This window comes from Ambystoma mexicanum, chromosome 12 (genome assembly GCF_040938575.1).
Source record: "Ambystoma mexicanum isolate Mex_15411 chromosome 12, UKY_AmexF1_1, whole genome shotgun sequence".
NCBI classification, from domain to species: domain Eukaryota; kingdom Metazoa; phylum Chordata; class Amphibia; order Caudata; family Ambystomatidae; genus Ambystoma; species Ambystoma mexicanum.
The window spans coordinates 1,224,842,155-1,224,857,275 of NC_090936.1; the positions used below are offsets into that span (position 1 = coordinate 1,224,842,155).

General features: G+C 45.2%; 1 protein-coding gene across 5 annotated transcripts in view; it reads left to right on the forward strand.

Moving 5' to 3' along the window:
- CHPT1 (choline phosphotransferase 1) overlaps positions 1-15,121 on the forward strand; it is a 759,006-nt gene that overhangs the window by 503,824 nt on the left and 240,061 nt on the right. For all 5 annotated transcript variants that reach the window (XR_011281925.1, XR_011281924.1, XM_069629892.1 and 2 more), the window contains exon 8: positions 2,248-2,358. Coding sequence is in view for 3 of the 5 variants with exons in the window: in XM_069629892.1 (XP_069485993.1) it covers positions 2,248-2,358 (111 nt within the window). In the remaining 2 variants the exon portion in view is untranslated. The remainder of the gene's footprint in view (positions 1-2,247; positions 2,359-15,121) is intronic.

Consider the following 15,121-nt stretch of genomic DNA (forward strand, 5'->3'; position numbering starts at 1 on the left):
TAAGTGGGAGGATCCCTGTGTCATACGCATCATTAAATGTGTTAAGCAAGTGGGGGGCTAAGGCTTGTGTGCATATTCTTTATAAAAACTCACTAAGCAGCCTGTCCAAACTTGGTGTTTTTCCTTTCAGCAACCCCGCAATCGTGCTTTGTATCTCTTCCAGAGTGATAGATGCTTCCAAACCATCCCTTTCCGCCTGGTTCAGCTGCGGGAGCTCAATTCCCTTTAACACCTCCTCTAGGTGGGTGCTAGATATCAGGGTCCCTCCCTATACAATTGTCGGTCTAATTCGCAAAACGCCTCATGGACCCCTTTCTGGGTGTGACATACTTCCCCCTGTCCTGTATTTAAACTGCAAACAGCCCAACGCGACTTTGTGGCTACTTATTTACATAAAAAGGCCACCTTTAACTGTCCACCGATGGGCCCAGGTCCCTCTTGTACCCCTTGTTTGGTTGTCTCTGGCAGTGGTCTCGTGGCTGCTTTTCCTTGCTGCGTCTGGGTCATTGTTGCAATTCCGGTGTGATCAGTTCTACCGCATGGCCCAGGTACTTGTGTTCGCTCCTTTGCAGTTATCTGGACTGCAGGCCTGCTTTGTCAGGGGTCAACATTTAGGTTTACCTCGCAGCCCAAGACCTCGTGGCTATCTGTGCCACAGCTGACATCAGGCAGCTGTCTATCTTGTTGCCTGGCTGTCGCTTTCTCTTTACAATAAGTGCATGTCCTCAATACCACTGCGCATCCTGGGTTCCACAGCCCTCCTCACCAGGCGGCTCCCCTCTTCTCACGTTTTCTGTGCCTCAGTAGGGCAAGAGAGTCCACCAGGATTTCCCTCTTGCATTCCAATATCATAGATACAGCAAAAATGTGTCTCAAAGAATCGCCACACGGCACGGGTTAATCTGCTCCCCATGTCAGGCAGCTCCCTCTTATTCCGGTGCGTGGTGCAACAGCGGCGCACCTCCAAGCCCTCATGGCTCATCCGCGTATCTCCCAATGTATGTTACAGAAGGAGCGTGTCCCTCAATATCACCGCGCGGCCTGAATCCCTCCACTCTCTTCACCGGGCAGCTCCTCCCATGTTCCTTGGCCAGAGCCCTCAGTGGGTCAAAACAGTGCACTGCTGAGCCTCCTGGTGTTGCGTAATGCATCCAAAAGCGTTATGGTGGGGCCCTCGCACTCACTGTGTCAGGTAGGTGAGCCGGCTTGCGTCCTTCCTCCACCCGCTGCTCAGAAGAGGATCAGTCTCTTCAGAGGAGGGGGCGACGCGTGGCATTTGCCTGAATCAGCCGCAGTATTAATGTCCTCCGATGGGCTGCCGCCGTCCCTCACCATGCAGTGTCCACTTCCCTCCGATGGGCTGCCGCCGTCCCTCACCATGCAGTGTCCACTTCCCTCCGATGGGCTGCCGCCGTCCCTCACCATGCAGTGTCCACTTCCCTCCGATGGGCTGCCGCCGTCCCTCACCATGCAGTGTCCACTTCCCTCCGATGGGCTGCCGCCGTCCCTCACCATGCAGTGTCCACTTCCCTCCGATGGGCTGCCGCCGTCCCTCACCATGCAGTGTCCACTTTCCTCCGATGGGCTGCCGCCGTCCCTCACCATGCAGTGTCCACTTTCCTCCGATGGGCTGCCGCCGTCCCTCACCATGACCGCGCACCAATGCTTCACGCTGCCAGGCTGGAACGTCGCTGGCTCTCTCTCTTGCACTCGGTCTCCGTTGCCGCCTCTGCTGCTCCCTCTATGGTCGGCACTCCAGCTCTCCCGTCGAGCTCCTCAGCTTCCTCGGTCTCTGGCCACCTCTCTCAGGTCTGTTGCCGTCTTTGTAAGGCAGGCGCCATTTTTATTTCCGTCTTCATCAGCGGTCACCAAGTGCCACGCTCCATATCTCTGCCGCAACTAAACCTCCACTCTGCACTTTGAGAGGTTTCCACACACCTCAGTCCATTCACTGGCAGTTTTCTTTGTTCGGAATTTGCATTGACTTCAGATCTTCCAGGATCTGGCAGGAGTGGTGATGAAGGCTGACCTACACCATCAGCTGCTTAGCCACGCCCCCCATCTTAATATACATTTATCTGAAGAACACAGAGTGGATTATAATGTAAAAGTGCACATTAAATGCAACTGGAAAAGTCTTGTTCATGGTTAAATGAATGTGCTTTAAATGAAAAAAAATGCCAATTGTGCTTTTTTGTGAAAATTGAATACTGTTAAAAACGTGTTTGTACTGTGTTTCTGTTATAGATAATTTCTTTGTTTGACCTGCTGCGATACTGCGCTGGAGTGTGCGTACAGATTGCCGATCATCTGAAGATACAAGTGTTCAGCATCCCGTCCCACCCAGCCCCTGAGCAGGTTGAAACCCATACTGACTGACTCTTAGCCCAAATGGAGGAGGAGATGCACATAGGAGACCAAAGCAAGGAAACGCACTCTGTTTCCAGCAGCCTAGACGAAGGAACGTCTGATAAAAATACAATCAATACAAATCTAATTATTTTAGATACCATAATTGGAACCAAATAAATCACAAATTTCTAAATTAAAATTGGAAAATCTCTAGAATATTTTCCTGTGATTGATGAAAACATTGTAAGTTTCCATGCCGTGCATAACGTAATGCATTTGTTTAAATGGCACTCATTTTTTTTTTTGCTTTCCTGTAGAACACTTTTAATTCATGATTAAGTGGAGAAATAGTTACTTACAATGAGAAAATGGGGGAGCCTTAACGACCAAAGGAACAAGATTTCCTAGTTGTTGCCATTCAATTGATCTGTTGCACAATCGTATCTCGCTGTCCTTATTAATTTCCAATATTAGTGAATTTCCTATAGTACACAGCTCGGATGACCTGACATTTGATTGTGCACATGTGACTTGTAAGGAGTGCAGGTTCTCTGGTAAACCATACATCAAGTGTCTCCAGGTCCTGGTCCTCAAGAGAGAAATTCCCTCCTTGTTTTTAGGATATCCCAGAAAGTGAATTGTAATATCTTGAATCTGAATGGGAGTTACATACGTGGTCACCCACTAGCCTGAAAACCTAGTTGGCTTTGGCCAAAGAGCACTAAGGGACCCCTGCCATGAATGATGAAATGACACTATACCAATGTTGAAACCATGGCAAGCGTGGTGACCATTTTGAGCTTACTGGTGAACAGTCTGATGGTGAGTTGAAAGTCCAGCCTGATTAAAAGCAAATGGAAATCAAGGACCATCGCCCACCGGAAGCTGCTATTAACCGGGCATCAAGGACAGGAAACACTGAGGACGAGAAGTCATTGGTTAATGTTTGATGCTGGTTAAATGCTCATGAATTTAATCGAAATGACCTGCTTGGTTAAAAAAGAAAAACATATTAAATCAAAAAAGGTTCACTTTTTCGCCACTTCGACCTATGAGAACACCATTTGCCTTATTTTCTACCTGGCATTTAAGGTTTTATTTTGCCACACCTTTAAACATATATCTGCTATCCTGAGGATTTCCAAAGCATGAATTAGCTGTCAAACCGCTGTGCAGTGCCTTGTAATTGTAATGGGTTATTTATAATGTGCTTAATACCCAGAGGTTTCTAAGCGCAGATTTATAGCGTGCTTAATACCCAGAGGTTTCTAAGCGCGGAGCCGGGGATCGAACCTATGTTGTCCGCACCGTCTTGCTTGCAAGACGAATGCGTTGCCCCTGAGCTATCCTCCCAAGAATTAGGATGAAATGAGGATGGCTGTAGAATGTCCTACTTTGGAGGGGTAGCTTGGCATCCCTTTCAGATTAATGGAGAAGACCCGAAAGACTGCGTACAATTCAACTCAAGTCTGTGCTGAATCAATCTCATTCCATAGCTCTTGCCTATTTTTAGTATGTAGAAAGGACAACTGCCATAGGGATCTGGAAAAAATGGCATATGTTTATATTTTCTTAGCACGTACAGGGCCTCGCCTATTTATATCCGGTCATCCTGGTCTTGTGTGATAGGCGGTAGACTGAGATAAAAAGCATATTGGTTTGTTTAGATTTGTCTGGTTGACATAAAATTAGTGTTGAATGGGGGCACGCATGTCATGTTTTCGGATTCATGGAGTGGTGGTTGTAAAGTGGGTCCTATCTGGTCAAGGGATGGGTGAGCGTGCCTTTGAAGGAGAGGGTCCCAGTGATCATCGAGGGGGCCAGCTTCCATTCTAGATCCTTCATATGTTTAGAAGAGGTGGGGCTTTGAGTACTGCTCTGAAGCTACGATGGAGATATAGCAGTCCCTGTATGACGTGTAGTTAGTCATTTGGACACTTGGCATGTTGAGTGAGATGTTCCAAAGGTTCCTGAAGAATGCTTGTGTGGTTATCTATCGTTGACTCATTGGATTCAAAATGACTAGGCTCTTTGTCATAACGACTTCTGAACTGCCTTCTGCTGGAATAGGTTTGCTCTATTCCTTACAAACATTCTTTGATGGTTTTATGATAACACCTGTTAAATGTTTTTTCTCCATAAATATCTGTAGCAAGACAACACCCCCTTTAAAATGCCAGTATTTCATAATGCTCAAGGTCATTTTAAGGCTTGACTTAAAGTTAGTCACTTGATAGTCCAGAAAAGGAAAAGGCGAGCGGAAGGGCAATAGAATTGCATCAGCAAGGCCTCTCCATTCACAGGGCTGATGAGTGCTAGGGCACAGCTCTGATGAAGGAGCCACGCCCATCCTCGGCAGTGCACTGCCAGTGCCTGGGTGGCTTTACTGGCTAAGTTAATATTCCAGAGCTAGTCCATATCCGAAAGTTATACCCCTCATTCACGCGCTCTAAGGAACCACCCTAGCAACACTCTAGCAACCCTCTCTTCAAGTTCCTGCCAGACAAAAAAAATCTTTTAATTATTGATGTTAGGAGTTAGTGAAAAAAAAAAATAATATATACACACGTACTCCCCATCCATCCAAGTAATCTACAGGAAAGTAAATTAAAAAATGTTTGTTGTAAAATTGGCCAAAGTCACTTTATCATAGGATTTTCTTTTAAAGTGTTGCGTGTAAATATATGTTTTCAATCAAAATTGGATTAAAGAGCAAATGTGTCTTCTCCTTCAGATGGGCACACCAATGGACTTGTGATATAGCGATGTACAAAATCTATACGTTTTGCAAGTTAAACACTATCAAAATGGCAGTCTGTGTACCTAATGATAAAAGTATTTTTTATGAATACAATGAGAGTATTTATAGCATTGTATGTAATGCTTGTGTATATTAATGAGTTGTGTGTTCAACCTTGTATAATACATATCTGCTTTGAACACTCATTGTAAACAGTTAATGCTATTTCCTTATGGCGATTGTTTAATAAGATCTTCAAGTTTCTCTGAAAGCATTTGAGTTTTTAAAAGGCATCAATTTGTAATCTTTATGCAACCATCTTGTAAACACACATGATGGCTGGCCATTCTCTTGCAGTATGACATGAACGTGGCACCTAGATGTACACCTGTCTTGTGTTTGCTGCTGTAGCACGCTGTTAGCGGTTTGGTAGCTAGAAGGCAGAGCTGTGTGCAGAGGGCAGAGCTGTGTGAAGCCACATGCCAACACAGGTTGTGCCACCATGCAGTGTCCTGTAGAGAAGATTTGGCCTTCATATCCTTTAAAGATGAAGGCACCCTGCTGCGCAGAAGGCTGCATTTTCATTATTTTAAAAAATATGGGTACGGTGAATATGGAAATCATAAACAATTCATGTATAAGATGAATAACCTTTTGGGGGTACAGTTAATGACCAAATTGGTGAGGCTTAGTATGAAATGGTTTTCTCAGCAGCGTGTGTTGGGTCACACATTTCATTTCGAGCTGTGGAAATCTGCTAACAAAACGGTGCTGCATCCTAGCAGAGACTTGGACAGGGAACTGGCGGCATTTCTAGGATTACACACTCTTGATGCAATTATGAGATTTTAACAATGTATTCCTCAAATAATTGTAAATAAATGATTTGTAATTTGACTGTTTCAGCTGTAATTGCATTACTTTAACACTTCAGTTTCTCAGCATCATTGACACAATTAGAAATGCCAAACGAAAATGCATAAAGAATGTTTTTTTAATATATTTAAATCAAGATGTTACAAAGCAATATTAGTACAGTACCAAGTATCTTTTCTGAATGTATCCAGTGCTATGTTGGTTACCCATTCATTTATTATCCCTCCCTATATGTATCTTTTCCCAATTCGCAAAGGGAACTCAAAAAGATTTCAACAAACTTGTTCAGTGTTTGGTGTGATTCTCAAACACCAATCCTGCAATATGGATTTATAATTGCCCTAAACCTCTGGAGCCTGCAAATAACAAATGTGATGATTTGTATAGGTCAGAGGTCCGCTCAAATAGAAGGGTTTCTCACGTTCATCAGTGAAGGCAGAATTGCCGGTTATGGAGCTCCTTTCAAGTCTCCTGGGAAATATGGCACCTTTTGGTTTGAGAGAAAGAGAGACCCCCATTTTTCCATTCTTAGAATGCTGGGAACAGGCTGAATGCAGTTTCTGACCTCGCTGTACCTTGCACCGTTGCTTTTCTTGGAGGGCATATTGGAAGTTTTGCCCGTCGGAAAAAGGCAGCATTTTTCAGGTGATCAGGGCAGGGACCCAAACTAGAAAAGATGCTTTGTCATTCTAAATCTGGAATAGGAGCCTTCAAATGGGTCAATTGTCTTTGTTCAGTAGGTCCTGCTGCCTTGAATCTCCCATTCTGGCTGTAATCCACCCCCTTCATGTAGTCTGCTATAGTGGTGTTCTATACTCCGAAGTTAGTTTGTGTTATAGGGTAATTTTGTGAGCCTGAGAATTTGAAAAATTGTTCCGGCTGTAATTGGTCTTGTGTGGGTGTTTCTCCAATTAATTTCAATGTAAGCATTGGCTGCAGGAGACTGCTTCTGCCATGATTGTAGCTGTCATGAAAACCAGAGTTTCCCTTTTCTCAAGGTTCCTTATAATGTGGGGTAGAAGTGCGAAGCACTCTACATGGTTGTTGTGCGGGGGAGAGTTGTGCTCCTGTAATAATTGGTCTTAAATGAGAGAGAGGCGCAGATCTCCCATAATTGTTCTCTTGAGTGTATGGAAGGTATTCTTATAGGTGGTTTAAGGTTCCCCAGGGTGTTCCTGCCCATGGTGTTATCGTTTGCTGGATCTGTTAAAGGTTTTCCCTCTGAGGGAGAGCTGTGTTCCTGCCCATGGTGTTATCGTTTGCTGGATCTGTTAAAGGTTTTCCCTCTGAGGGAGAGCTATTCTGGGAGATGTAGTCCTTGTTTCTTCCTGATGGTCTGGGCGCCTTGTCTTGGGGCATGTTTAAGGGTTCTTGCTGACCCGGAGATATCACTCCCATGTACTTGTGACAAGGACAGTCACTTTGTGTGTGTGTGTGCGCGCTTCTAGTGGATTCCTTCGGTGTGCAGTTAAAAATTTGAATGTTTTCTTTTTTTGTTTGTTTTTTTTTGGGATTCCGTAAGTAAAAAAAAAGGTAAAAAAAAGGAGGGAGATGGGGGCTGGGGGTAACCCCCCATTTCGAACAAAAAACAAACAAAAAATGACATTCGAATTTTTTTTTTTTCTACCTTTTTTTTTTTACTTTATACATGACAACATATGTACAAGTAACAAAACAACATGTAGACATACAGACAATCATCAGTTGAAGTCTTTTGGGCGATCTCCATCCGCAAAGTTGTCAAACAGTTCATACCGTGTTAGTTTTTACTAATTTGTTTCCCCTGCTGGTGCCAACATCAGACATTTTTCAATTTGCTCCAAAAAACGTGTTAATGGAAATATCAGTTTAAAGTCGGTTCCTTGGTACATCTGTTTCCACCAGTCGTCTGCACATAAGGATGAATGGATTACACTCCATGGGCCCAAGTGCATTGATCTTTCAGATTTTAGTTTGGGGCAAAATAGCACTAAGTGTTTGAGTGATTCTTTAGCTAGCATGCAAACTCTACATTCAGGTTTTAGGTGCTGGTTACTCTTCCATAAGCGAAGACGTTCAGTAGTTTTAAACAGGTTTAGCCTAAACAGTAAGAACAACTTTCGTGCTAGTGGGTCTGGAAACAGAATGATGTAACGCTGCTGGGTGTTAAAGGCACGTGCCTCCAATGGCACATCACACATTGATTTGGCCATCGCTCTCTTTGTGCATGTTTGATCCCAGTCAGTGCGCCAGATTTTAAGCTTTGCCGCATCCGGATTTTCATGGAGCATCTCGATCTTGATGTCGTAATTCTGTAATAATACTTCACATCTGTTTGACCACATTGCGATGACATTGGAGTTACCAGCTAAACCGTCGTAGAAGATGTCAAATTGAGGGATTTGTGCTCTAGAGCATGTTTTACGATACAAATTTAGCAAACTCCAGCTAATCCTAGCATGGATCGATATTATCGATAATTTGTATCTTATGCAGGCAGTCTTCACGCCTTTCGGGAGTGCTAAGACATTAGACCAAAAGCAGTTCTCTAATGAGTCCCAAGTTTCATAAGAGCAGCCGAAGGCATTTTCAGCTTCATATGTCAATACGGGGATTACCTTCTGATGGTAGAAGGCCAGAACAGGTTTTAACGAGAATTTACCATATCTTTTGTGGATAATTAGTGCCTGGTTTGCAAGTTGTTTGCATTTTCTTCTTGTGTCGGCCTGCGACGGTCCATCCGTTATTGATGAGTTTATGAGCATTCCCAGATATTTAACACTGGCAGATATTTGCAGAGGTTCATGGCCTAGCGTCCAATTAGGGGTGCGTCCCCGCGCCACCCATCCGCCTTTTAGGTTTTGCAGGACCAATATTTCACATTATTTTGTGTTGATCAGTAATTGATTAGATGTGACATATTGTTGAACCGCATTTAACTTTCTTGGTAACCCAAAGGGCGTCCGATCCAAAATGATCAAATCATCAGCATATAAAAGCCAGTTTAAATGTGATTTGGCCACTTTCGGCGGAAATGATTTTGTTGCCACAATTGCTTCACCTATGTCCGATATAAATAGGCTGAATAATACTGCAGCTAACGGGCACCCCTGTTTCACTCCTTTAGAGGTGTTAATTACTTTGGATAGTTGCCCTGATTGATCCAGCCTCACTCGAATAGAGGTGTTTGTGTGCAGTTCTTTGAGTGCCGCTATTAAGTCTGACAGGCATCCCCAACGCTTCAGTTCTTCCCACAGGATCGCTCTATTGATGGTGACAAATGCATATGAGAAGTCTATAAAGGCTAGATAGACCTTCGTATTTGACTTTATCGCTTCCATTTTGATAATGTTTAGCAGGAGTAAATTCAGCGAACATCCCACCTGCTTCACAAAACCTGATTGGCGCTTATCCACATGGTTCGATGTTAGGGACCAGGCTACGAGTTTTTGTTGGAGCATGATGGCATAGCTCTTACCTAGGACGTCTAATAGAGCAATTGGACGATAGTTTTTCGGGTTTGCTATAACGCCTTTTTTGAAGATAGGTACAACTATCGCGGTCTTCCAGGATTTTGGCATCTGGCCACTTAAATTTACTCGATTAAACAATGTTACACAGATCTCTGCCCATAGCTCTGGGTGTCGTTTAATAGTAAAATTTGTCAGGCCGTCAGGACCAGGTGCACATGAATTTTTCGCTTTTTTAATGATGGTCACTATTTCGTCTTATGGGTAAGACAAGGCCCACGGTTTAGGTGTTGGTTTAACTGGGCCGTCAGTTGAGTCAGATGCTTTGTATAAACCTTCAAAGTGAATTATCCAATCTGATTCTGACACCATACAGGCTTGTATAGCTTTTGTGGGGCGTGCTGATTGTTCATAAGCCTCCAAAAGTCTCTAGTGTTCTTATTTTTTAGGACCATCAACATCTGTTCTGCGTCATTTTGGGACATAACATGCTTGTGAGCTTTTAGCCAGTTTTTGTATCTTTGCTTAACCGCCTTTACATCACGTGAGTGTGTTGAACCATTTGTACACTTCAGCCTTCTGATGTCTTGACGCATAAGACGCTTTTGTATCAGCAATTCCCGGTCAAAGCTGTGTTGGCATACAAGGCCATATTCTTAAAACCCGTTTGCTTGGGGAAGGTGTGAAAAGGGTCATAGATGATGCCACAGTATTTAGCTCAAGAAGAGTACGGGGGAGAGTGCCAAGTGGAACATGGATAGGTACTGAAGAGATGAGCCTATTTGGCAGGAAAGAGGAGCACCTCTGTTCTGGTAGAGTTTAACATCAGTCATCCAGTATTTAATGGCAGAGAGACAGTTGAACATTTTGATGGAGAGATCAGAGGAGAGTTCAGGAAAAGAGAAGATTTGTGTGTCATCCACAAAGAGTTTGTATGAGAACTCAAAGGATAAAAATAGCGCCCAAGAGCAGAGGTGTAGAGTGTAAAGAGGAGAGGACCCAACAGTTGGAGGAGTGAGTTGAGAGGCGGTGTTGCTTCAGGAGACCGAACTGGCAAGGTGCCAGGTAGGATTCAATCCAGGCAAAGGCTTGATTGTGAATCCCAAGTATAGAGTATTAAGAAGATCAGAATGATCGACAGTGTAAAAGACGGCGGACAGGTCAAGGAGAATTAGGATAGAGGATTGGTTGAAGTGCTTAGTAGAGGCGATGAAGTTGGAGACAATCATGAGAGCAGTTTCTGTGGAGTAAAAGAAGCAGAAACTTGCTTTTAGGGGGTCTCTAAGGTTGTGCATGTCTAAGAAATTGGTGAGACGGTTGAAAACAGCAATTTTAAGCACTTTAGAGTAGCGTGAAAGTGGGGACACGGGGTGAACGTTAGCTGGTAGATTCGGGTCAGCCTCTTGCTGTTTTTGGAGAGGGATGATCATGACTGTTTAGAAAAGAGAGAGAAAGCAAGCGGAATTGAAGGACAGGTTGAAGAGTTTAGTGAGGTGAGAGGCCACAAAAGGGGCAATAGGCCTGACTAACGGAGAAGCAAGAGGGTCTGATGGGGCACAAGAGGGGTTAGCCTTCATCAGTAGAGATAGCACTTCATCAGTATTAGTGTAACTAAAGTGGGAGGTAGAGGATGATGTCATAGCAGGTGGAGTGTAGAATGTAGGCGCAGTCAGTGGGAGAAAGAGCGTCTCTTTTTTTTTAATGTATGTAGCAAAGTATTCCGCTAAGTCATTCGCTAAGAGCGTGGAGTTGATAGTCATAGGTTTAGGAGGGGTGAGTTAAGAGTGCCGTGTAGGCAGCGGGGATGGTTGGAGTGAGAGTCAAAGAGGGTGAGGTTGAACTCCCTTTCCTCTCAATCTTGAGAGGACTTGCAAGAGTTCAGAGCATAGAGGGAGAGTTTCAGGACCTCATGAGAGAGGGTATGCCTCCATTTGCGCAGCAGCCAATGCATGTCTGTGCAGAGAGTGTCTGAATGGGCTAACCCATGATTGAGGACACTGAGACTTAGGGGTGAAAGTTCACAGTGGGAAATGAGAGGAGAATGAGTCATGTAGTCTGGGTTTGAAGCTAGAGAAGGCAGTGTTAATGGAAGAGGCATCAGATGTGCAGGTGGAGAGTGCAAACTGTAGGTCGGAGAGAAAGGGAGGAATGGCAGAAGGTTTAAATTAACTTTTAGTAATGGATGAGGAGAGGTCAGATGGTGGAAAGTAGATGGTGGTGGAAACAATGGAGTGATCCGATAGGGATGTATGAACATATTAGTGGCTGAGAAAGAGGTGGAGATGAATGAGATCCCATGTGGGTAGGTAGGTTATGGATAGAGTGGAGCGCATGGGCAGTAAGAAAAGACTGAAGTAAGATTTCTGAGCAGCAGTTTGAGAGGGAAGGTTAAAGTCACTTTAGAGAATGAGGTGATGTTTAGTGGAAAGAGAATCAAGTTCATTTAGGAATGGGACCAGAATAGCAATCAAAACTACTCCACATTGGAGATTTAAACCCAGAGCGTTACAAGACAGTCTTCGCAGACGAGCTCCGATCAGAAATAAAATCCTTCGTAGACATCAACCAAGGTTCAGTGACCTCAGCCAGGACTCTGTGGGAGTCCATGAAGTGCTTCACCAGGGGAGACTGCATGGCAAAAGAATGCAGAATTCTAAAACTAATACGAAGAGAACTGTATACTAGCGAAATTCGTCTCAAAGACCTTGAGAGCTCCCTCTTAGTGAGCAACAACTAACAGGTCCTCGCTGAGATCAAAAAGGAACTGGAGACTTTCAGGAACACAGCTGAAAGAGAGGTGAAATTCCTCGACCGACACCGTAAAATTCGCCAATACGGCGGAGGGCAACAACCCGGAGCCCTCCTGGCGAGACTTATAGCAGCCGACAGAAAACCTACGTCAATTGAATTAGTGACTGACCACTCCGGCAACACCGTCCACTCCGCAATCGAAATTGTCGAAACATTCCGCCGTTTCTATCAGGACCTGTACGATTCAAGTTACTCCGTAAGCCCTAACGAGCTGATACAATACCTAAACACAGTGGAACTCTTCTGGGTCGACTCGGAGCCCAGAGAACTTTTGAACGCCCCCATCACCATCAACGAGATCCTCGAGGCCATCAAGGAGCTACCCCACACGAAAGCACCCGGACCAGACGGCTTGACCAGCGAATTTTATAAATTCTTCGCTGAGCTCCTCGCCCCGCTACTCCTCCAAGTGTATGAGGAAGCCCTGACCAACTGCCGACAACCCTATAGATGGCCAACATCATACGCTTGCACAAACCTGGCAAAGACCCAACCCAATGCGGCTCATACAGGCCCATATCATTGATAAATCTTTACAAAATCTACGCAAAAATCCTAACAAAGCGACTATTGCCCCTCATGCCCGCCATGGTACTGGCTGATCAGGTAGGCTTCATCCCTGGAAGGAACACCTCGTACGGGATAAGACGAATGTTTGGAGCAATGGAAGCACTCGACGTGGAGAGCCAAGCGGTGGCGGTTATACTAGATGCCGAAAAGGCATTCGACTCGGTCAAATGGCCCTTTCTCTTCATGATTCTTGAGAGGATGGGTCTGGGCAAATGCTTCATACACCTGATCACGCTACTTTACAAAAAGCCAACATCCAACATCACACTAGGAGGTCTGCGATTAGCTGACATTCACCTCAGAAGAGGGACCAGACAAGGCTGTCCTCTTTCCGCACTGTTATTCGCTCTCGTAATGGAACCATTGGATTCTGACCTGCGCCTACACCACCTCCACAGAGGCCTTTCATTCGGGCCCCACAAGATGATCATCTCCTTGTAAGCAGATGACATAGCCCTGTTCCTCCAGAACGCCGAGGAGAACCTGAACCCCGTGATGAGCGCAGTTATTCAATTCGGACGCTTCTCAGGATTAAGAATTAACAATACCAAATCAGTCATCTTCCCACTCACCGCCGCGACCACCAAAGTCACAGACGACCTTGGCTTCCAATGGCAACATTCAAATGTGAGGTATCTCGGCATCCACATGTCCAGACTTAAAGAAGACATTGTACGCGATAACTACGAGGCCACATTGACCTCTATCCAACTCAAGATCGACAGGTGGAGGTCGCTGCCGCTGACCCTCTGGGGCAGAGTATCACTGGTAAAAAAGATCATTCTGCCAAAGCTACTGTACCTATTTGTGAATATCCCTTTGCTGCTCCCCCAGAGGCTCCTGCAACACATTAAAAGCATGATCCTTGACCTCATCTGGGCTGGTAAGACAGCGACAGTTGCATACACCACATTGACTCTACCAACGCAGCAGGGGGGTTTGGCCCTTCCAGACCTGGAACGCTACTACTGGGCCGCCCAAGCACAATTTTTGAGCCATTGGTACGCAACACAGTTTATAAGGCCCCATGTACAAATTGAGAGGGCACTCGCAACTCCACACCTCCTTCGCCCCATCATTTTCGGTCACTTCTCAGCCAGCCAACCCCGTCGCCACCACCTACTCTGGAGAAAGATGGCTAGGAAAAATTATGTCATAACCAGATTCTCCCCGCTTCTCCCAATCAAACACATCCCAGGAATCCCAGTCACATCTGAGAAAATATTTTTGCTATGGGCAGCAAAACTCCAGTTGAATGCCATGCACGATCTCTTCCCGGAGGGAACCTTCCTGACCTTGCAACAAGCACGAGAAAGGGGAAATAACACGCCCTTAATACTTTGTCTAATTAAGACTATGACACTCGCTGCAGGCGGCAATCCCGACCTTTCCGCATCAGCCACCTGATTGGCCACTGCTACACAACACAATTCAAGCCCAGGGAGAGGGACACCTAGTGACGAATATCTGCAAAGCCCTCCTCAGCGAACAAAAACCGCCTTGCTCGAAAGCAAAATAAAATGGGAAAAAACGCTAGATACCAGAATCCCAGACAAAGAATGGGCCTACGTACTAAATCTTACGCAAAAGGTTGCGATAAACCCGAGATTTAAATTGATTTACTTCAACTTCCTTCACCAAACATACCACACCCCCAAGCGACTCCATACCCAGAGAATCAATATCTGCAGAATGTCACAGATGCGGAGTGCCGGAGGCAGACTTTCTTCACTTAGCATGGTCCTATCCTCCTGTAGCCACCTTCTGGAACGCAATCTTTGAAAAAAATCCCGCGATAATAGGAACGGACCTCAACATAGACCCAAAGACGGCGATGCTAGGCTTGACTCAATCGTTGCCGGATGCTGTCAGGAAATTGACCGACTTATTACTCATCCTAGCGCGAAGAAGAGTGGCATGCGCCTGGGGCAGAGGCCCCCCGCCAAGCTCCCAACTCTGGCTTAAAGACATCGCATACTGCCAAGACGTAGATTTCTTAAAGACTCTACTGCTACACTCACGCCCCCCAGACATTTGGGGGCCATACATTGCTTTCCTGTTGTCAATGACAGACACATCAGACTCGCAGTCACCATCCCCGTCACAGAGTCTGGTCACCAGCGTACTACACAACGACACGGCCACCAAGGCGGCACCACGCAAATAACTGTTTAGGTTTAAAGACTATGCTAATTCAAAGGGTGGGGGGAGGAGGGAGCGGGTTTCAAGTTTTGGTCAGCGCATGGCCTCACTGTATGTTATGTTGAAAATACCAATAAAGAAAGTTTTTTAAAAAAAAGGAATGGGACCAAAAGGGTGATGG